General features: G+C 51.8%; 1 protein-coding gene across 3 annotated transcripts in view; it reads right to left on the reverse strand.

The window, feature by feature from the left end:
* Positions 1 to 6912: 6912 nt before the first annotated feature.
* ABL1 (ABL proto-oncogene 1, non-receptor tyrosine kinase) overlaps positions 6913 to 23445 on the reverse strand; it is a 132484-nt gene continuing 115951 nt past the window's right edge. For 2 of the 3 annotated variants that reach the window (XM_082842099.1, XM_082842100.1), the window contains exons 5-11: positions 19021 to 19105; positions 18178 to 18355; positions 16175 to 16359; positions 13622 to 13774; positions 12334 to 12423; positions 11825 to 11989; positions 6913 to 9617 (exon numbers count right to left, since the gene is read on the reverse strand). In XM_082842099.1, the coding sequence (XP_082698225.1) occupies positions 7906 to 9617; positions 11825 to 11989; positions 12334 to 12423; positions 13622 to 13774; positions 16175 to 16359; positions 18178 to 18355; positions 19021 to 19105 (2568 nt within the window). In that variant the 3' untranslated portion in view covers positions 6913 to 7905. Of the gene's footprint in view, positions 9618 to 11824; positions 11990 to 12322; positions 12424 to 13621; positions 13775 to 16174; positions 16360 to 18177; positions 18356 to 19020; positions 19106 to 23445 lie in introns of all 3 variants that reach the window. The other variant, XM_082842101.1, reaches the window with a different exon arrangement.

A 23445-nucleotide genomic window follows, 5' to 3' on the forward strand; every position in this document is an offset into this window, starting at 1 on the left:
ATCTTCTCCTCGAGCAAGACGCTGAGAAGGTGTAGGTATTAGCATAATGAATTATAACAGGAATTATAATAGCAGTGGGTTTGGTTAGGTGGGTGCTTACTTTTGATTTCCAACTTTGCTGAAGCAAAATTCTGGATGGTGTCAAAAACGAGGTGACCAAAAGCAAGTCCCAGTTAAGAAGAGAACACTGGGCTTCCCTGGTGGCGCAGTGGTTGAAGAGTCCGCCTGCCGATGCAGGGGACACGGGTTCGTGCCCCGGTCCGGGAAGATTCCCACATGCCGCGGAGCAGCTGGGCCCGTGAGCCATGGCCGCTGAGCCTGTGCTCCGCAACAGGAGAGGCCACAGCAGTGAGAGGGCCACGTACCGTAAAAAAAAAAAGAAGAGAACACTGCTGCTGGTGTAGCTCCCTGGCGGACTCTTGTGTTTCAGCCCCGTCCGCTGCGGGGCTGGCTCTGAGCAGTCCCCTGGCCGGGGTGGCATGGAGCCGAGGATGCCTGAGGATGCCGTTGGGCCGTCAACGTGAATAGGCAGAACTGGCCGTGCTGGCCCCGAGTTGAAGGTTGGTGGACTGAGCGATTACAGTGGGATAATCAAAGTTTTGACCGCCTCCATCGGGACGTCAGTGGTTGACATCCAAAGTGCAACTGTGAGCGAGCACATTCCGCTGGGCACAGAGTATGGTTCTGAAAGTTAACAATGGAAAAGAGAAATCTTGTTCTCCATTCCATTAACACAACATCTCCCGGCAAGAAAACCTCATCCCGCTGGTGTTGAGATGCCATTCGGAACCACCTGCCCATCCCCTTCTGACAGCTCCCCTTCTCGGTGGTGTAGCATTCGCCAAGCCAGGAGTCCCGTGGGAGATGGACGAGGAAGGAATACATTTTTGCTGTAGCAAGGTTGCATTTCCAATGTTCAGACTATGAATGTGTTGTATCTTTTGAAATAAAAGTGGTAACAACTGCAAAACTGTAATGGAAGGCCCGCCTGACTCTTGGCTACAGGTCCTCTGTGCCCCAGGAACTTCGCTTTCCTGAGCTGCAAGTGCCTTAAGTTTGGGGAGATGGAAATCGTGTCGCATGTACCCACACACTGCTCCCAGCATCCCCTTAATTGGCAGTTGGTAAAATACCCATGGCCAAAAGTATAGGGAAACACACACAAAGTGCATTTTCCTCTCCCACTAGATTGCTCTCTCCCTGGTTTTCTCTAAGCAGGGAGCACTCTGAAAACAACTTCTCTACCCTGAGGGAAGCCGGCGCTGGGCCTGGAGTGGCAGCAGCCCGGGGCGGGGGGCGGGGCCAGAGCACCTCTTTCAAACGCTGCTTCGGTGTGTCCTGCATCCCATCCCGAGTCAGATCCAGCAGTCTGATGCTGTTCACTCCTAGGCTGGCTTCAACTGCTGAGATGAGAACCTGTATTGATGTTCCCATGGCAACATCTCCCCTCCTCCTTTAGAGCTATTGCTTGCCCCTGGTTCACAACTGAGTAATTTTCCATTGGGCTGTCACAATTAATTGGTAGATTTTTATTAGCCTTTTAGAACCGCAGCAGGCAGGGCCCAGCTTGGCACCTTGGAGCATTTCACAGGGTTTTCCATTCTATTAGAGACTTTTTTCCCCAGTAGCAGCTCTCAGTCCTCGACAGCCAGAAAGCCACTTCATTAAGGGGTGACGGGTCTGAGCCACACAAGAGGCGGGCTGACTGGGGAGCAGTAATGGGCTGGAGAGACGGGACGGGAACACAGGAGTCAGAACATCACCTTATGCTGAGGCGAGCCGCCTTCTCCTGGGGCTCCTCCCTGCTCCCCCCCCCGCCCCATGCCTTGGTATACGGGCCCTGGGGCTCAGGGCCGCTGTGACAGGGGCCAGACGGTGACACTGAGTCTGGGAGGCACATCATACTCTTTGTCCTCTGCCACTGTCGAGGAAGGGATGATCCAGGATGCCTCCTGCCAACGTGACAGACAGGGGTGGGTCTTTGTCTGTTGGTGAAAGAGGCAAACAGCCCTCCAGCCACGGAAGGCAAATCTCAAGAAAACGAGCCCCAGGGTGTCCATGAAGGACAGCCCTGGTGCTGAGACTGTGCACTACAGGGCGGCCGGATGAAGGAAGTACGGTCCCAGCTCAGGCTCTCGGCCAAGCATGTGCTCATTTCCACTCTGTTAAGGGCGGTGCGGGGGCAGCAACCTGGATTACCCCATCCCTTAGCTCATTTATACACACAAAGAAGCCAGAGAACGTGCTCACGAAAGACCAGGTGAAACAGAACAGACCAGAGGCCAAGGGCAGAGGGATGCCCCGTGGCAAGGTCCCCTGGCTGACGTTCTCTCGCCAACTTCTACTCTTAGGACAAAAGGAGCCGCCCCTGTGGTCACTAATTGTGAGAACTCGGAGGTCACCAAGGTGGAGACACTCCTGCCTGTGTTTACAGCCACTCTGGGTATACACGGGCTGGTTTTTAATTTAGTAGGATTAGATTAACCTTGATGCAGAAATCTGAGATAAAGCGGGGAGGGGGAGAGCCTTCAAAGCAGAGGATATCCTGTCATTAGTCTTTCATCATTGAACAGAAATCAACAACAAAGCTGTTCTTTCCAGTTGCTTGTATATTTGAGCTCAATAACCCTGAAGTCAGAGCAATCAAACTGCTGAGGGCATTGATGTGTTAGATCCACTCCCACTACATTTGGCTACATTTCCTCTTTACCCCCCCCCCAGCCCTCTCCCCCTACTGGCTCTGTCAAGGTTTGGGGGCCTCTCGTGCCACCCCACACCCTCGCTCCCTTCTCGGTGGGGAAGTTTCCTCCCCAGATTAGTGAAGGTGAGGCTCTTCGGAAAACACTTCTTTTGGAAGCGGGGAGATGAAGCTCCCCGGGGCCGCCAGGTCCGCTCCACCTGGCGTGGCAGTGCTCTCTCCTCCAGCCCAGGCACCCGAGGGCTCTTTGCATTCGCCCACTGTATACATTCAAGACACAAAAAAGGCTTCATCTTGGTGTGTAGATCTCAAGGTATTTAGCTATCAAAACGGACGGGGAATATTTGTCTATGTTTTCTTGTATGTTTGAAATGTTAATAAAAATGTCTAAGAAAAAAAGAGATTCACGTGGCCAGCAAGCCATCAGGGTACTGCTGTAGTAAACAAGAGGCCACCTCGTCCTAACTTGGTGCTGGTGCCCAAGATGCTGCACGACACACTCCACTGGAGACCCCGACCCAGGCAAGGGGCTTTCACCCTCCAGGCAGGGAGCTGGGGCCCCGCCCAAGATGGCGGGCGACCAGGAAGGAGGGCAGACATGGGCAGGGGATACGGTGGTTGGGCAGTCTTATCCCACCTGATGTCTTCTGTACCGAGATGACATTTAGAAATCGATCCTCCAGAGCACTCAGTTGGAGAACCCTGTCTATAAAATATCCCCGACACCCAAAAAGCTGGGCTAGCTGTCATTCTGAATTCTTCTCTTCCATGATGAAGGGAGGAGCCTGGCCCTGGAGCCCAGGTCTCTGCTAGTCATGCTGGGGCCATCTGGACCATCGACAAATTCGTCTGGCACAGCAGATGTTAAGCTGGCACGTGCTGTGTGACCTCGGGCAAGTTGCTTCACATCTCTGAAGCCAGCTTTCTCACCCATTAAATGAAGACAGTGACAGAACCTCCCTCATTTAAACAAAAAAAAAGGTGTGGGTGTTCCACGTAGTAATGCAGAGCGCGTCTATAATATCTAAAAGCACTCACGTGTGAGCTGTAATTCTAAGAAAACTTTCATCGCAATATAACACACATCCGGAACGTGCCCCAATTCTAAGTGTCGTCTGATGAGTTTTCACCCAGTGACACACCCATTAGCCAGCACCACCCAGACTAAGCAAGAGGACATCGCCTGCCCCCAGAGCTCCCTTGTGCCCCGACCAGGCACGAGCCTCCTTCCCGCACCCCGATCACCCGCCCCCTGACTTCTACACCAGACTACATGCCCGCTGAAGTACATGGGAGCTGACGCATCACCATGTCGCCTGGCGGCTGCCCGGCATGACACACCATGGAGTGGGGCGAGTTTGTCCCACCCCACTGCTCCCCGACATTCCACGGAGTGAACACCCCGCACGTACCTATCCTCCCTGCTCTTCATGACCTTGGGTTGTTTCCCGTTTGGGGTTCTTCAATGTTTGGGGTTCTTTTTTGTTATGTATATATATTTTTTAACATCTTTATTGGAGTATAATCGCTTTACAATGGTGTGGTAGTTTCTGCTTTTTAACAGAGTGAATCAGCTGTACGTATACATATATCCCCGTATCTCCTCCCTCTTGCGTCTCCCTCCCACCCTCCCCAGCCCACCCCTCTAGGTGGTCACAGAGCACCGAGCTGATCTCCCTGTGCTGTGGGGCTGCTTCCCACTAGCTGTCTATTTCACATTCGGTAGTCAGAAAGAGCAAGTGTTTTGTTTTTAACACTCTGACACTCGAGGCTTGTATTTTGCGGTAGCACCAACAGCGGCTGCCCGCCTGCGGGGGGCTGGGCCCTCGGGTACTCACTCCTCGGTTCTGCACCTTGAGGGCGGGACTCAGAATCCTCTGAACACCGTCGTGTGCGCACACGGGTACGTCTTCCTGGGGCTAAATCCGCAGTCCTCATTTGGTCCTCAAGGGTTTCTCTGACCTAAAAACAGGTTAAGGACCACTGTCCTAGAATGGCTAGACCCAAGAAAGTTTCTTGGGCTCGGGTGACGTTCATGGAAGATTCTCACTTTGGAGAAGAGTCTTCTAAGACCCTTATTTCACACCGGCACAGCCGCCACGTGGCTAGCGTGTACACGAGGCTGCGTCCCGGCCTCACCACGTGTGAGCTGTGGCTGGACAAGTAAACTCCAGTCATAGAGCGCGGGGAAAACGGGACAACGCACCCTGCCTAAGAGGCTGCTGTGAGGATTCCGTGAAGGGTCCACGTCAGTGTGGCTGTCAACATAATCGCTCTACGCCCTCTTTCAGATTGCGAGCTGTCACTCAAGGGGAAGAGCGCGTTGCCTGTGGAAAAGCCCTGGACTCGGGAGGTCTGGTGTCAAGTGATGGTTCAGCCACTAACAGGCTCTGCGGCCTGGGCCTGGGTCCTGCCTCTGTGAGACGAGGGAAGAAATGGGTCCCGGGGGCCATCTGCAGCTCCGGCTCGAGCGCGCCGCCTGACGTGCAGCACAGCCCGCTGCCGAGGTCTCCGGGGAAGAGGCTTCACGGAACCGTGTTCTTCAACGTGCTTTGGTGGACAGGATCTGTATCCTCTGACAAGGCTGCTGGCTTAATAAGTACCATTATCAGAGGGTGCTACTCACTCCCCACGACTTCCACTTTCCAAGCTGCCAGCTGGCGTTAAATGGAGACCAAGACGAGGACTCGTCAGCACCCTCCTCGACAGTCCCCTTGGGAGAGGTCACCACCTGGCCCGGGCCAGCACACCCTTTCCTTCCTCATCCACACAAAGAAATAAGATGCCCGGTGAGTGGAACACAAGCGAGGGGCGCTTTGGGGACTGATGACAGTGACTGAAAGTGAGCTCAAATGTAAAGAGAAAGAATGCACTTGGGGAGGGATTAACCCTTTCAGGCCAGAGAGAGATCCGGGACGTGACCTCCTTCCCCCATTTCAGTGACACCGTGACGGCCTGACAGGTGGCACAGCCCACTCTCAGTGCCGCCGCCAAGAGCCAGGCTGCTGGCAGGTAGGTGTCAAGGGCACAGGAAGGGCCTGAGATGAGGACAGGCTTGTGAAACGGCCGACGCGGGACCGTTCTATTCTGTAAGACCCAACACGGAGACCCCGGCCCCTTCGGGAAAGCCTGACTCCTTCCCTGCCCACACGCACGCCATGGCTCTGAACAACAGGGAGGAACTGCAGACCAGAGCAACCTGCCCACGTGCTAGTGTTGTAAACATTTATTTAAAAAATACTACGGAGGAGAGACGTGGATTCAAAAAACAGAGTCACATACAGAAACAAAATGTATTGGACTGAAAAAAAAAAAAAAGACACCATAGGCATTCCGGAAGGGAGGACGGTGGAAAACTATTTACACATCATTTATAAAAGAGCAAGTCTATAAAAAGAGTGTAATACCAAAGTATAAATGCAAAATATAGTGGCACATCATGTGAACAGGAAGAGACCAGTACCTCACAGAAACAGGCGGCGGAGGGAACCTGGGTGGGCTTTGTTCTGCTTTGTCTGCAAGGCCACTGGCGGTGCCCTGGCGCCTCCCTCGGTCTGTGTAGCACAGCAGTCTGGGGGGCAAAGAGGTGATGTGCTGTGAAAACAGCGTAAATCGACTCAGAGGACACCACCTCTACCAGAGAAATAAAATACAAATTTAGGTGATGAGCGTAAAAATCGGGCCTGTGCAGCTCACGGGCCCTAGGAGGCCTGGGGAGCGGAAGGTGGTTTCCTCCTGGTTTCTCCAGGGGGCGCTCCTGAGCGCGCCGAGGCCCAGACAGGTGCCCGTCGGCCTGCTCTTCAGCAGCCGCTCTAGGTCAAGGTCAAGGACACTGGGCTCCTGCCCTACGAGCCTGGTCCTGGACAGCCTGGGGGAGATTACGCTGCTCTCTGAGACCCTTTCTGGGGGTTCATTTGTTTGTGATTTTCTTCATCCCTGATGAGCCCAACCGAAACATTAGGTTAAGTGTTGCTCGTGGTAATTAAATAAGACATGTGCCCGTCAGGGTGCGGCCAACGCTGGCTGGGCTTCGGTGCTCCAGTCCCTTTCCTCCTCTGCGTGCACTGGCGCCCAATGGCAGCTCCTTCTGGATCGGAGGCAGCTGTGCTGAGGGCCGAGTTCTGAAAGGCTTCAAGAACTCCAGAAAGCTGAAGACTGGCTTGTCACCAGGGAAAGAGCCCTGCAAGCATCTACTTTGCCTTAGAGGAGGACAACAGAGCGGAAAGAGGTCAATCGGAAAGCGAGAGCGAGCGCCTCTCCAGGACACCTGGAGATTCGGAAGGAAGGTAACCCTGCGCTCACCGCAGACCGGCCCAGCCCTGGGCTATCTCAGCAGCAGCTGCTCACCCACCGCCACCCCTCCTGCCTCTGGAGCCCCCCTACGCTGACCAGCGACCCTGCTACCCTTAAGACTCAAGCTTTCTATCCAGGATTAGCAGTGCATGTCACAAGAGAGCCGGGAACTGGGCTCTAAGGACACGGGGAGAGTGGGTGACAAGGAGCCTCTCCCACATCACGGGCCTCCTCGGCTTCCCCACCTGTCCCGGGACCCGGAGGCTGGTTGGTTTTAGCACCCTGTTTTACCCCCCAAATCAAGAGCTGTCCTTCACGTGAGGAAATGGTGAGGGCACCAGCCCGCGGCAGCAGTGGAGGGGAGGGTGGCCAGCTGGTAGCACTTCCCAAGATGCAGTTCTGCAAACGTGTCTTCGGCACAGGAGGCACGAGGAAGGTGAGTGCACAACCTCTCTGCGCAGGGTGAGTGGAGGCGACCGTTCCCAAGGCCTTGGTGACACAGCTCCCACGCAGGGTACTCATTCTTGGGGTGAAATGGAGGCGAAGGCATAGCCAGGGGAGGTCCTCCAGAAAGACAGATGAAAAGGAAGTGCTCATCCGCCTTCCCACCTGCCCCCAAGAGCTCAGTTTTGAAGCACGATGTGGGAAAGACGCTGGCGTGCAGTCCACAGAGCAGGAACTCCACAGATAGAACTCGGACAGATGGCTCAGGGAGCCCGGGCTGAGGGGAAGGCAAGCGCAGGAGAACGGCAGGGCCAGGACGTAGGTAGTAGGGCTGCACTCCATGGCGGCCTCGGCCCTGCCCAGCGCAGAGCTCCTGGGCCAAGGTCCCAGCTCGCCGGTCCCGTCTCAGCCACCGTCACGGGCACGGGGGGAGCCCTCACGCGCTGCAGGCTCCCGACGCCCGGCTTCTGCTACCTCTGCACGATGTCACTGATCTCTTTCACGGAGCTGAGGAGTTTGCTGAAGTCCTGGGTGGCCGCCGGGCCGCTCCCTGCCGTCGCCGGGCAGATCTGAAGCTCCCGAAGATTGTTCTCCAGTTTGTTGATGGCCTCGCGGAAGGCGAATTTGTTCCTCATTTGCTGGATGGAGTCCACGTAGCTCACGCAGAACGTGTAGAGGTTTTTGCCGGCTTCCAGCACGGCGCTGTGGCTGGCCATCTGCTCAGAGTTCTTGGAGACGGCCAGGCACAGGGCCTCGGCGCCGCCCAGGACCACGCCCCTGGTGATGGTGCCACTGGCAATCCGCTCCGGAGGCTGGCGGGTTTTCCGAAGAGACACGCGGGTCGATATGAGAGGGATGAAGGCGGTGGAGGACGGCTGGTCCCCTGCCAGGGCAGAGGATGCTGACGGCAGTGCGGAGGGAGCAGGGGCTGGGCTGGTCGGGGTCCCCGCGGGCTTGGCGGACGACTGGGGCTTTGGCATGGACGGGAGCGCGGGCTTTTTGACGCCCTCTCCCAGCTGGCTGGGTTTGGCAGCGTCACTGTTCACGGCATCCACAACCAGAGCCATGGGTTTTGCTTTCCCACTGGCACCCATCTCCCCGGCTGCTTCCTGGCCCGGGCTCTGGGAGGCCTTCCCGGCTTTCCCCACGGGGGCTGGAGGAGGGGGCGGCGGGGCGGGCTTGAGCCTGGGCAGTTTCCCCTTGTCTCTCCCCGGGGACTCGGAGGAGGCCTTGTGCCTCCTCACTCTGGACTCCTCGGCAGGGGCCTTGCTGGTCCCTCCAGAAGCCCCTGGCCCCGCCCTGCCGGTGGGGGGCACCGGCTCAGCAGGCGTCCCCAAGGCACTGGACTTCCCAGCCTCGTCCTTGTGGGGAAGGCTGGAGGAAGGCGCGACCACAACCTGCCTACGGAGGAGTTTTGGGGTCAGGCTGGGAGGGCTGGAGCCCGGGCTGGACTCGGCCGTGTCTTTGAAGACCTCGTCGGCCGCTTCCTCGGTCTTCTTCACCAGCCTGGGTGGGGGAGTGCCTGTGCCTCTGGTCACCTGGTCAGACCTGTTCTCACTTGCCCGCTTCCGAGGCAGAGCTGGCTTCTCACTCTTGTGCCCTCCAAACGTGGACGAGTCAAACTGTCTTCCCGTGGACTGCAGATCCCGAGGCAGCGTGACCGAGCGCCACTCGGTGTCCTTGGCCCCGTGGGGCACGCAGGAGGCGGAGCAGGAGCGCAGGAAGCGCTTGCTGGAGCTGCCGCCGCTCTCCTCCTCGCCGGCCGCCAAGCGGCTGCTGGTCAGCGTGCTGGACTTTTTCCACAGGTGGGGAGACCGGAAGCCTGCACCCCCCGACTCCCGGAAGGCTCCATTGGGGACGCCGGCCCCGCTGCTGGGCTTCAGGGACTTGGCTGGCTCGGCTGCGTCCGCGGGCGCGAGCGCCAGCGCCCCGTTGCTGATGTCTCGGCCTTCTTCCTCCGGGGCCCCCTTGCGCTCCGGCTGGCCGTCCATCTCCCGGAAGGAGCTGCTGCGTTTGGGAGGGGTTGGGGCTGTTTTCTTCTTCTTCTTGATCAAGGCACTGAACAAGTTGGTCTTCTTGTCTTTGGGGAGGAGGCGCTCGTCTTCGTTTAGGCCGCCATCCTGGGGGCCTCGTTCTTTTCGCGGGAGCAATGGAGACACGGCAGGCTCGTGGTCCAGAGGATCTGAAACACATGGGAAGAGTTCAGTGACTCCAGGCCAAAGGCGACTGAGCGAGCGGGGAACCCGCCTGGATCGGCCGGGGGTCCGGGCACTGGGCTCTGACAGGCCTGCGTGCGCTCCCGCTGCCAGCCACCGGGGCGAGTTAGTTCTCTCTGCTCATCCCCGGCTTTCCTATCTATAACACGGAGGACATTAAACCTACCCACAGCGCTGCTGTGAGGATGTAATGCGATAACGAACGTGGAGCAACCACAGCTCTTGGCACGAAATTTCTCAGTAACTGTTGTCACTGTTGTTGGTATTATTATTAGGAAAAGCTTAGGTCTCTCTCCTTGAAGACAGCACAGCAAAAAGCGGGGACACCCCCAGTCTCCTCATCTCTTTGCTGGTTTCCTTTAAAGTAGCAGAGTCCCCTCAACACCACTATCTGGAGAGTAAAAAGCACGACAAGGCCAAGCCCAGGGTCAGAACCTGTGCCTCTCGGACCAGTCAGTCGCTTGAGGCTCCCACGAGGACGGTCAGGAGGGAAGGGGCCACGTACCACACGGTGCAGCGACAATGGGCCATTATGCTTGGGAAACAAGATGGGTGACCTTTTAAAATTTTTAAATGGGCATTCTTTAAATATGAATAATAGCTCCTAAGAAATCTTTCTGCTGTTGCCAAGCTCCCCGCGAGTGAATGACAGAACTCTCCCTCCGAGGGCGGCTGCGAGCACGGTTGCCGTCAGCGCCCTGGAACTCAAAGCTGAGGTAGCGGGGGCCTTTGTGAGAACACCAGGCGGCACACAGGGCTTCCGAATCAGGGGAAGCCAAGGACCTCCCCAAACCTTCATCCAGCGGAAGAAGGTGAAGAAAGTGAAACTCTAATGAATTATGCACAGCTCTATTTCAGGGCTGAACAGCTAATTGACACTCCTGGCTCACCATGAGATTACGTATCAAAATACCCGTCAGATGAATACTGATGGGCATAAATGAACACAATTGCTTATCAGTGGGCTTTTATAAGCTGCAAGTTTTCATAGCAGCCTCTCCTCCCCACACCGTTCCACGACCTGAAATCAGGGCCACTAACAGAAGGACGCCGGGGTCCAGATTCTGGATAGTCTACATGCCATCAAAGCGGGGTGAGCTAGGTGAGCTAGATGGTCTGAGGGCGCGCCAAGAACGCACTCGAATTTAGGTTCATTTCTTATGTAAACCTTTCAAGTGTATACTTTTGCTGTATTTTATAGTATACATGTCTGTGCAGTAGTACATACACATACCTATGTATAAGACCTGCACATTCAACTGTTTTTTTTTAACATCTTTATTGGAGTATAATTGCTTTACAATGGTGTGTTAGTTTCTGCTTTATAACAAAGTGAATCAGTTACACATACGTCCCCATCTCTCTTCCCTCTTGTGTCTCCCTCCCTCCCATCCTCGACTTTTAAAAATTAATATGGGTACATGATGAAAAAAATTGGGAATCATGGGGTCCACAGATTCCGGCTTTGTCCTGCCCCTTCCCATTCACCCAGCGTGTGGCCCATCAGAGCATCACCCAGATGCTGGGCCTGCCTCAGACACCTCCATTCAGTTGGTCTGCTGTAGAACCGAGGCTTCTGTATCTTTTCTTTTTCTTTTTTTTTTTTGTTGGGGGAACTGCTAAATCAGAACAGTCTCGCTTAGAGTCAAGCCCGGCACATGGGAAGCACTGGATCAGTGTTTGCTAATGTGACCCCCGATAGCACCTTTAGAACCCTTTTTCACCACTCCCACCGCCCTCGCTAGTCTAGGGAAGAGCCCACGAGGGGACACCAGCTCCCCAGCTCTCCGCAGGTGTCTCCTGGCCCCGTCGGTGCCAGTGAGTGTCTTGTATCAGCGCTTTCACAACGAGCTGCTCTGCGTTTGGTTCAATATTTTATCATTGCTCCATCTGCCGCAAGAACAAGCACAGATGCTGCGAATGACACACGGAAAGGTGGGTTTGTTCTTAGTAGGTTTCAGAGGCACCACTGCCTACGCCAATGGCTCCTAAATGACGGGGCAGGGGCTTGCTGCAGGAAAAGGAGAACCTTCCTCTTTTCGAAGCTGGACCACTAACACGGGGTTTGCCTGTCTTTCTGCACAGTTTCCACTCACTGCTTCCCATCTGCCTGCACTGGCCCTGAGGGTCGACTCCCCCAGGCCTCAGGTGGGTGCGGGTGGTGAGGACGTACCAGTCTCTCCTGGGCCCTTGGAGTGGGGCGTCTCGGGCACGTCGGGGGCGTCTTTGTGTTCGGCAGCTCTCCTGGAGGTTCTCGTCTTGGTGGGCAGCTCTGGGGCCTGCAGCAGAGTACCTGCAACCCCTCGCATGCCTTTCTTCCCCAATTCCTTTTCCACTTCTAAGAACCACCAAAAAAATCAACAAGAAAACCAGCAGTCATCAGTAACGACGTCATTTTGGTATGTTGGTTTTCTTTTTCTTTTTAAGACAAGAGTAGTCATCTATACACAGTTACAGAAAAGAGATACACATCCTGAGGAAATAGTACTTGAGTAGTTTTCAGAACCCTGGCTGCAAGAGACAGAGGGCCACCCCCCGCCCAGCTTTCTGGTCTCAGGTAAGCTGCTGGCCCACGCACTCTAGCAGGAAGTGGACTGAAGGACTGGGCTGGGTCCCACACGGCCGTCTCTCCCATCCCAACCTCTCTCCCCACTGCAGGCACCCTAAGGACCAGCACTTTACCATCTGATATGCTGGATTCCTGGAACATTGTTTCAAAGGCTTGGTGGATTTCAGCGAAGGAGGGCCGGTCAGAGGGATTCCACTGCCAACCTGGACAGATGAGAACCAAGTCAGACTACCCATGAGGCCTTGCTAACAAGCAGGGGATGAGAAATTCTCAAGGAAAAGTCTGGAAATTAAAGCAGCATTCCAATCCTGCTAACCGTCTTTTGCTATGACAAGTTAAAGTGACAAATGCCATCGTGCCCTGTTGCAGACATTAAGCATTTGGGAAGACTTTAGATACTGGCAGGAATATGGCTTATAAAATCCCAGGGATACGCTGACAGCAACAACTACACTTACAAATATATTCTTCCCAACCTGCCTCCAGCAAATGCAGAAAATGACTCAACCAAGTAGCCTGCTTCCTATCTCACCCTTACTTCATGGTTATCGAAGTCCGAATTCCTCATCAGTAAAGACGTGCTAATTAAAACAAGATGAAAATGAGGATTAAGGACTGACTGATAAGCCCAGTGTAGGTGAGGACGTAGGGTCCCTCTCACATGTTTCTGGTGAGAATATAAATTCATATAAACTTTTGGGGAAAACAATTTGAGAAAATCTATCAAAACTTAAAATGCACATGGCTCTGAACCAACAGTTCAACTTCCGTAAGTAAGTACTAGCATAACGCACAGGGGTATGTATGTGTGACGGTGCTGGTTCCTGTCTTGTCCATAATGGCAAAAGACAAACAAATGTCCATCAAAAGAGGACTGGATGAATGAATAAATCATGTGATAGATGCCAGGCAGCTACATAAGGAAAGACGCGAGGCGAGAAAGTGGGAGAGAGAGCGAGAGAAAGAGCGAGCACAAGCTCTGAATTACGGACACGGAAAGACACGCCTGTTACTCTGCTAAGTGCAAAAAAAAAGTTGAGGGAATAAATTTTTATACATATATATAAAAAAAAGAGTGGATACAAGTCACCTAGAATATTTGCCTACTATACCAGAAATTTGTATTTATTAATAAGAAACCCAGGTTTGGTATCTATCAATCTCATTTTTGCATTAAAAACAAAAAACACTCACACATAAAATACTATGGGTAAATAAAGGCATACTGAAAAAGTGAAAAAAAAAACAGGTAGCAAACTGTTACATTAGTTGCTTCCGAAGAAGGAGAATGAAGAGAGGAAATGGAATACTTCGATTTTTTTTACTTTACATATATCCTCCTGCCCAGGGTATATGTAAAGTGCCCACAGAGACTTCTAGAACTGGCGGGGGAAGGCTCACATGCTCGCATGAGTTCGTAGACCTTCTCTGGGCAGCCTTCCGGGCGCTCCATGCGGTAGTCTTTCTCTAGGAGTTCATACACCTGGGACAAGTCAATTCCTGGGTAAGGTGACATGCCGTAGGTAGCAATTTCCCAAAGCAACACTCCAAATGCTAAAAGAAAAAAAGAAACAGCAGGATCGTTCGAGATGTGTAAGATTTAACTACACTGCATTTAAAACTGGTGAACTGTGCAGCAGACATCAGAAGTTACACCCTCAGAAGCAGGTCAGACACTGACATTCTACCCGGCTCTTAATTACCAACAGCCCCGGATAGAACAGCTCAGAATGAGGCTTTCCGTTTACTCACTCCCACCGACTAAAACAGAAGGAGAGAAGAGGCCTGGGTTGCTCAGCCCCTCCAGGGTCTTTTAGGGAGCCTAGCCAACTTGTTGGGAGATGTGGTGGAAGGAACATAGGACTGGAATTGAGGAGGCCATCACTACTCATGGCTCTGTAAGCAACTAGTCATGTGCCTAAGACAGGCCGCCTCGCCTTTCTGGGTACATGAGATTATCTCTAAGGGCCCTTCCAACCCCAAAAATTTCATTAAAATCTTACAGAATCGTTGAAATTCCAGGTCCCATTTAGGAACCAGAACTCCTTGGAGAAACAGGTGATTCAGGTCTGGGGCAGAGAATGAACCTGGAATATTTTATCTTTCCAGATAGCAGAGATGCTATAGAAGACTACAGGGTTTTGTCAAAAGGACGAGGAACAATTTGAAGTCCCCACTGGCCAAAGATGAGACAATCTGAACGTCAATTTAAAAAACAACTGCAGTGGATTAATCAATAATATACTCAAATATATTTAAATCCAAGAGCTTATAATAATATCACAAAAGAAAAACAACAAAAACCTGGTCACCGTTGGAGGGTATTAAGAAACCAATTTGTTATTGTGGAAACCGGTAAATAATGGCAAGGAAGCGAACATTTATCCTATCTTTCCTGTATGAACTGTACCTCCACTATAGCCAAACAGTAGGGGAGAAGAAGTTTCTTCTTATAGAAGTATTGAGCTAATAATAAATGCATAAGGAATGAGAATTATCATTTGGCAACCCCTAATAAATCAGTGGAGCTAGACAAAGAAAGGAAACTAAGAATTATGGGCCTGCTGATGAAAATGTACACCCCTTCCTATGAAGTACTCTTACTAAAAGAAAAACAAGTCAAACTCGAATGTGATCAAGCTGTCTCGATCCCAATACCCATTATCTAGGGAGAGTGAAGACTGAAGAACATGATGGATCTCACCACAGGGGTACGGTGAGCAGAATCCAGAGTGTGGGAGACTTTAAAGGACAAATGACGGGATTTCTTCAACAAATAACTAGCAAGGGATGCAGAGGGATAAAGAAGGAATTTACACTGCAGAGGAGACCTAAGGGCCACTGTCAACTAATAGCACTGTGAGATTCCTATTTCCATCCCAATTTAAACATACTGTTTAAAAAAAAAAAAAAAAGGGCTTCCCTGGTGGCGCAGAGGTTGAGAATCTGCCTGCCAATGCAGGGGACACGGGTTCGAGCCCTGGTCTGGGGAGATCCCACATGCCGCGGAGCAACCAGGCCCGTGAGCCACAACTACTGAGCCTACGCGTCTGGAGCCTGTGCTCCCAACAAGAGAGGCCGCGACAGTGAGAGGCCCGCGCACCGCGATGAAGAGTGGCCCCCGCTCACCGCAGCTAGAGAAAGCCCTCGCACAGAAACGAAGACCCAACACAGCCAAAAATAAATTAATTAATTTAAAAAAAAAAGAAAAAAAGCATGACTTTCATGATTTCATTGGAAATTTGAACACTGACTAGATATTTGATAATATTCAGAAATGAATCTCAACTTGTGGTTATACAAATAAAAACGTCATCTTTAAGAGACTTATATGAAATATTCATGGACAAGATATTATGCTGTCTGGGATCTGCTTTGAAATAACAAGGGTCGGGGGTGGTGGGCAGGTGTACAGGATGAGAGGCACCACGAGGCGATGACAGCAAAGCTGGGTGATGGGTGCCTGGGGCGCATTAGGTAACTCTGTCTTCTTTAGTGTATGCTTACAATTGGCATAATAAAAAGTTCTTTTCAAAAAAGTAAAAATAAAATACTGTCACACGAGGCTTCAGAGGGTAATATTCTACTTGAATCCCAAACCAAACTATACAGCATTCTCTCCACAGAGGAAGACTCTGGGTGCCTGCAGGGTGGGCCGGCTGCCCCTGCAAACCTAGGCAGCAAACTAAGAGTGAAGACATAAAGATGGTGAGTGGGGGGAAAAAAGCTAATCTGAATTATTTTGGAAGAAAAAAGCTCACTTTTACTTCATTTTGGACAGAAAACAGGGGAGAAAAGACTTTAAAATGAAAAAGAAGTACGGAAGAGGATTAAGTAGTGAAAAAGAAATGAAAGAGCAAGAAAGAGGAAGTGAAATAGCAAGGAGAGAAAGAAAAGCAGGGCAACAGCCCCACCCTGCACGGGCGAGGGCGAAACCGGAGCAGCAGCCCTTACCCCAGACATCCGACTTGATGGAGAACTTGTTGTAGGCCAGGCTTTCGGGTGCCGTCCACTTGATTGGGAACTTGGCCCCGGCGTGGGCTGTGTAGGTGTCCCCTGTCATTAACCTGCTCAGGCCGAAATCAGCCACCTTCACCAAGTGGTTTTCCCCTACCAGGCAGTTTCGGGCAGCAAGATCTCTGGGAAAGGAAAAAGTTAATCTGTGAGAGTTTCCGGCTAGCTTTCCAGCTTCACAAGTCCACCACCGTTCTCTATAAAGGTGCAATACCGACAATGGGAAAATGGAGTCCGGGCCCCCTGGGGAGCAGCGCCCGTCCCTCAGCACCCACCGCGCTCCCACGCGCAGAGGGTGGCACAGGGAGCAGCCTCGCTGGCCCCATGACCCGGAGCAAGTTAATCACCCTCGGATTCAGTTATGCCAGCCATAAAACGAAGGCGATAATGACGGCGCTTACTTCTTAGGGTGGCTGTGGGTGGTAGTGAATTAATAGGTAAAGCACTTCGAATGATGCCTGGAGAACAGTGTCATCTAAGCGTCTGTTCAGTTATTATTGCTCTCTGCCAGGCACGGGGCACAAACGCACAGGCCAGGCCTCGATCTCGAGAAACTTAAATCAGACTGAGCCTCGTTTGTCCTATTCAGACTTGATAGGACAAAATTTTAAAAAAGCCCACGACATCCTTTACCCAAATGTTATTTCCCACTGTCCTATTTCTACCTGATGCTTATCCAAATGTGTCCTATAAATTCTCCCCTGTGTAATCAGCTTCCTCTCGCCTCCTGATTCTCCCTGGGAAGTAGGAGTCTAATCTTTGGTTCACGGACATTAACCATGAAATCGCAAGGCAAACTGGAATGAGGGATGAGAAGGCGCACCAGCTTAACGCGATGGCGGCGTAAGATAGCCTGATCATCAGCGATCAGAGGGGAAGGAAATACAGGAGAGTTGTGCCTAATAGGATTTTGGTAAAGCACTTTAAGTTTGCTTGAACGAAGAGAGAACGAACCTAGCCGTGCAAGGCAAACCAGGAGTCAAGAAATCTCAGTCTGCAGCCTCAGAGGGTTCACTTTCTTGAGTGACAGGAGCATCTGAAGGAGGCTCTCGTGGAGCAGAGAAAATCCGTCTTACGAGGAACCGCCAGCATTTCACACATGCTACCCTTACTCCTCACTAGGAAGTCTCATGTACAGGTTTCATACTTGAGTTAATTGGGTAGGAAAGGTCACCACGGTGGCGGGGAGAACGTCTTGTGTAACAGACTCCGGCAAAGCCCATCAGGCTCTGTCCTGCAGAGGCCGTCACTTTGCTAGGACGCCATTTCCACCAGCAAAGAATGCAAAGACCAAGATAATTGTGGCACACTTGAAGGTCAAAACACTCCAGGCTTTAAAGCAGCAAAGACGCTTAATTCAGAACTACGTGTACACAATTCTGAGAGTAGTGGAAACGTCCCTGAACCAGATGACAGCAAGTTAAGCGGAGAATGAAATGATAATAATGAAGAGAAGGAAAACCACGCAGCACAGAAACAAAACCCACGCACGGCTGTTACTGAGCGCTTGTGTAAAAGCAATGCCAACGGCTCCCAGGAAGAGGTCATAACTGATGAACCCCGGCCCTGGAGGAGCAATGAGCGCTCTATTCCAGAGGGAGCCGTGATGATTAGAAGGGGCGCCTTTTATAAACTTCATTCAATATTCCTCTTAGCCCAAAATGGTTCCGAAGTGAAATATTCAATACTTCTCAGGCTGGGGATGAAGCGCTCTGGCGGTCCAGGGGCCAGGCCGGGCTGAATTTAGTCCCGGATGCACGCCCGAAGCTGGCGGCGTCAGGAACCTGGCGTCTGCCTTTGCTCCAAGGTCCGATGAGCTGCCAGCACTGAAGAGAGAGGCTGAGCCAGAAGACCTCGCGGGTTGGGGCTTTGTGTCGAAGGATGCCCGCGCCCCACGCGCGCCCCGCAGGCCCGCGGCGGGGGCAGCTTGGCCGGGCTCCTACCTGTGGATGAAGTTCTTCTTCTCCAGGTACTCCATGGCCGACGAGATCTGAGTGGCCATGTAGAGCAGCACCACGGCGTTCACCTCTTGCCGGTTACACTCCCTCAGGTAATCCAGCAGGTTCCCATAGGTCATGAACTCAGTGATTATATAGAACGGGGGCTCCCGGGTGCAGACCCCTGCCAACAAGACAAGGCTTCAGTGTGCTGCCCTGCTCCCGACTGAACACATATCACAGGAGACGAGCCCTCAAGAACTAGGCTTCCGAAACGGATTCGGACTCTGCCCCTGCGTCCTGGGCCCAAGTTCTAAGACGGTTCCATGCACTGGTGGGTTGAGATTATGTTCCTGTGGGAGGGACGTGGCCCCACTCTTTCCTTCCTCTCAAGCCAATGAACTTCAACAGGAAGAGGCTGCCACTGAGTTCATAAACAAAGGCCGGGCCACATCAGACAAACTCAATCACTGTTAGTTTAACACCCACCGCCCACCCCACCGCCCCCCGGCAATCGGATATGTCTACGTACAGAATCACTTCCGTGAAGGAACTCTTGAAATTCTTAGGTTTCAGATGCCAATTTGCATTTGACTGCTTTGGGTATCAATTTAAAGTAATAACGTTCTCCCTCGCTCGCGTGGGCACATGGACGGACACACGGACGGACACACACACGCCCCCCTCCCACACAGGCCTCCTTTTACCAAGGGCTGGATGCTGGTGGGGGACAGATGTACAAATCAGAAACCTCAATGCGGTGAGCCACCCACCTCTTCTCTAACAGCACCTGTGTCACCCCAGAGGGTTTAATTAAGAGGCCCTCTCTCCAGAGCTCCACGCACTCACCGAGTAACTGTACTAAATTGGGGTGCTTGATCTCTTTCATTACTGCGGCCTCTTTCAAGAACTCTTCCACCTCCATGGTATCCTCCTGCAGGAAAAAAAGAAGTGATGACATTATCTCAGCAAGGAAAGTGCTGAAGTGGGGAAGTACGACCTGAATGGTTAATACAGACAGGAGCTTCCACGAACCATCATCCCGGTCCACCAGTCTCAACCACGACATTGCTCTGGACAGGTTCCAAGGTGGCCCGATCATCATCCCCAACGGCACAAAGAATTTTCCACTTCGGTGCTGAGCTTTGGAACTCTCACCCTGAGCACCACGTCAAGGCTGGCTGTATATGCTGGTGACTTGCCCTGGTGGCTCTATGCAGACTACACTTGTTTCCGTCACCCGTGGAGTTTGTGGGGAGCAAGGGAGATGTGTACAGGCAAATACCACAAACTCGGTGCCCCTTCCCTAAGGAACAGCTGGCTTCCAAGGCCTCCCCAAATGCTTAATATATAAAAAACGAAAAATCACTTGAAGAATCCGAAATGTACTTGACTTAAGAGAAGAGACCTTGGGGCTTCCCTGGTGGCGCAGTGGTTGAGAGTCCACCTGCCGATGCAGGGGACGCGGGTTCGTGTCCCGGCCTGGGAAGATCCCACATGCCACGGAGTGGGTGAGCCCGTGAGCCACGGCCGCTGAGCCTGCGCGCCCAGAGCCTGTGCTCCGCAGTGGGAGAGGCCACAACAGTGAGAGGCCCGTGTACCGCAAAAAAAAAAAAAAAAAGAGAAGAGACCTTGATGACACAAAAAGATGTATAGCACTACTGAAGAACGATGCCTCAAGATATGGCAGAAAGAGAGGATGTTCAGCTTCTTAAGAATGCGGTCTCATGGGGCTCTCAATGAAGCAATCATCACTACCTGTCAGGTCAATTACTCACAGATTCTAAAGTAATCTTCACTAGCAGCTCCCCTAACAACGGCTTCACAAGTATCATCAGTACACATCACGTTTTAGGCAAGTTCACAGTATTTAAATGCCAAGGGGAGACAAAGATATCAGCAAATGCCCAGAGCAAAGACGATAATGTTTCTGCATTTCTTCACGTATCAGTCTGGAGTGCTGTTGTCGGCTCTGTTTTCAGGAGCCTGGCTGTGGGTTTACCTCGGGTAAACCTCTTTTTGGCTTAAAGAACCCGCTGTCCTCTCAACTGACCATCAAAGCAAGAAGCAGGTGGGTGATACATGACACAGTCTGTTGCTATAAAAAACCAGCAAGGGAGGCAGGACCCCACCCTCCACGTTTCAACATGGAGTCTGAGTGTGTCTGAAGAGCAGGCCTGCACGGGAGATGGGGAGAGAGCTACTTGGAAACTAGGTTCCCCAAGAGAAGCTTTATCAGCTGTACCTTAAGTGTGGAGCTGTATTTCCACTGTACCTGCCCCTTCGGGAAACAAAGCGCTAGTGTCCTACTCACTGCGGCTCGTCGGTTCCTACCTGGCACGTGGGGAAGGCTTCCAGAGGACGGGTCGCCCTTTACTTAGTGCTGTCTTGCTTTGGTCAAGCATGTTTACAAGCGAAGCGTGACCAGTGAGGAGATGTGTCAGCCCGCTATCACTTAGCTTAGGGCTCGACGGGACTGAAACTCAGACACAGTTTATTGCTCTTTAAAAATGGTGAGCTGCTCCTAATGTCAACTGAACATCTTGGGTAGTCTCTGTGTCAAGCTGCGCGGGCGGGAAAAGAACACATCGCTGCCGCCACCTCACTGGCTGTTTACTTCTTCGGAGACCTGCCTGCCCCTGAACATGCTCAGCAGACCACACCGTTTCTGGCGTTCAGTGCTCTGACCCACCAGGGTGACACGCTGCTACTGTCAACGGCTGGAGAGCCAAGTGCCTGCCGGAACTAGAGGATTCAATGCTGCTCATGGAAGGACCAGGGCCTTTAAGAACCTTGCTCAGCCAACAGTATGTTCAAAGAGTAGCTCTCAAATGAAGCTTTCCACATTTGAGGCACCACACAATGAGCCTCGCACAGTGAACTCGTTTCCGATATAACACTGCTCTTAGAGCTACTGACTCTTCTCTACAAGAACCATGTTCTAGGTCTTGAGAGGCATGGACATGCAAAAGGAACACTATGGCTCTCAAAGGCATCCCTCTTCTGCCTTTCTCTCTTCATTCACACACACACACACACACACACACACACACACACACACACACACACACACGAACCGCACGCACATGATGTGTGGACAGTATAAATAATTCCCTGTTTTTTCTTTCAGGACAATCAGTGTGAACTTGTCTCCCCCTGCTGGAATCAGACCTGGTTCAATTTATAATTTAAACTACTAACAGCACCCTACATTTCTAGCTGTGTTAAACTGGAAATATCCCTGATGCTGTTCTCCCTGTTATATTCCTTTACTTTTATTTTTAAAATTTCCATCACCTTTTTGAAGAGGATTCTTCCACTTACATAGTGAAACAGAAGTAATTCCGAATGATTCGGGCAAAGGCAACGCTCTGAACAAAAGCTGTGAATTTCAGTCTGGTCTGTCAAGGGGGGAGTTGGGTCAACTGCCCTCTCTTCATGACTGGCCTGGCCAGATGTGGACCAATGCTTTGGCTGGCACAGAGGTTAAGACGATGATTGTGAGTTATACCGACCAAGCTCTGCTGCTGCGAAGCCATGGTAAGTTGCCTACATAATAGATAACAGATTACCTGCGAACTTGGTTTTCTCATCTACCAAATGGAGAGAACAGCGGTATCTGCCTCGCACACAAAGAGTGCTGAGTGCAGTGCCCGGAACACGGTCAGCACCCACTCAGCGGGACTCACTTTTATTATTACTAACACAGTTGATCTCTACTCCTGAGAAGCAGACTAAACATATTGCTTGTATGGAAGACAGGCTGGTTCTTTAATTAACTCTGGCTTTTTGGTCTTTCTCAAAGACACATTCTTCCAGACTCAACATCTCACAGGTGTTTTCTAACCAGCTTCGCCCTTTTTGCTCACTGGCCTCATCCCCAAGAGTAGGAATTCTACAGCATAACAAAGAACACTACTTTTAAACACAGCTCAGCGCCCCGCTGCCGCGGCACAGCTTTTAGAGCTCTCCATGCCTCCTCTCAGCAGGGACCCCTGGCCGCAGTGCTGGGCTCGTGTCTAAGATAGATCAGTTTCCACATGTTTCCGGTTCTTACCCGATGCCAGGGGAGCAAGGTTACAAGCACAGCGAACTGCCACCCTGCACCTATCAGCTCGACCAGGGTCCACACACTGGAGAGATGGGGCAGTTTCCGAGCTAGACCGAGGAAGGCGGATGGTTCACAAACCAGGTGGGGGACTTGAAGCTCAAGTGAAAAGGCCACAGGAAACAATCTCACAGAGGAGCCCCCATGACTCTGATTCCCCAGTACTGCGGCCGTATCCAGCTCCACGGCCAGAAGGGAAGCCGCTGCCCGAGCGACTGAGACATGGCAGTAGCCTCTCTCCCCAGCGCACAGCCCCCGTCCCGCCGTGAAGTGAGAGCCACCGTGTGCGACGGCCCAGTGTTCATGCCGTCCAGGAGCCCTTATTTCCTGCGGGGGAAAATAACAAACATAAAACCCAAACCAAAACATACTGTGTTGGTGAGGGTAGGGAAAACAGGCCCTTCCTCCACACCAGTGGTGGAGTGCAAACTGGTTCGAGCTCTTTGATCCAGCAGTTCTACTCTGAGCTGACCTAACAGGACACTCTCCCACGTGTGCCAACAAGGAGAATCCCTGTGCACTGCCTGTAACAGCAAAGTAGTGGAAAAAAGACAAACGTCTACTGAAGGCTGGTGAGATATTAAAATATATCCATACAAAAACAAGGCTACCTTACACGTACCGTCAAGGAATAACTGTCAAGACACATTAAGTAAACGACAGAGGGCACAGAGCAGCCGTGTCTACAGCACTGCCACGTGGTTAAGAAAGATACGTGCGTGTGGACTGTTTCTGGAAAGACGCCAAAATCAAGGGTCGTTTAAACTATCTGTATATATTACCTATTGGAAAAACAGGTAAAGAATTGAGTACAGTGCTAAGTTTTAACTTTTTTCAACAGTGTTAATTTCTGCTATTTTAGTAAATTTGTCAGCTAGCTTATGAGTCAATTTTAATAACACAATTAGATTAACAGTAGACCTATCCAAATTCTATTAGGTGCACAACTGTTTCAAGAAAGAAAACTGACTTACAAACTTACTATACAGCTCATCTGAAACTTGGGGCATCTTGTACTTGACAGTTCTCTTAGGCACATCCTGCCTTTAACAAAGAGAGTACGTGCCTACAACCTGCTGAACAGTGTCAAATTCAAACTAGCCGGTCCCCGTCAGGGCGCCTTTGTTGTAATGCCAGTTTCCCATCCATAGGGGCCAACCTAGTGC

Source organism: Leucopleurus acutus, assembly GCF_964270905.1.
Source record: "Leucopleurus acutus genome assembly, chromosome: 7".
NCBI lineage: Eukaryota > Metazoa > Chordata > Mammalia > Artiodactyla > Delphinidae > Leucopleurus > Leucopleurus acutus.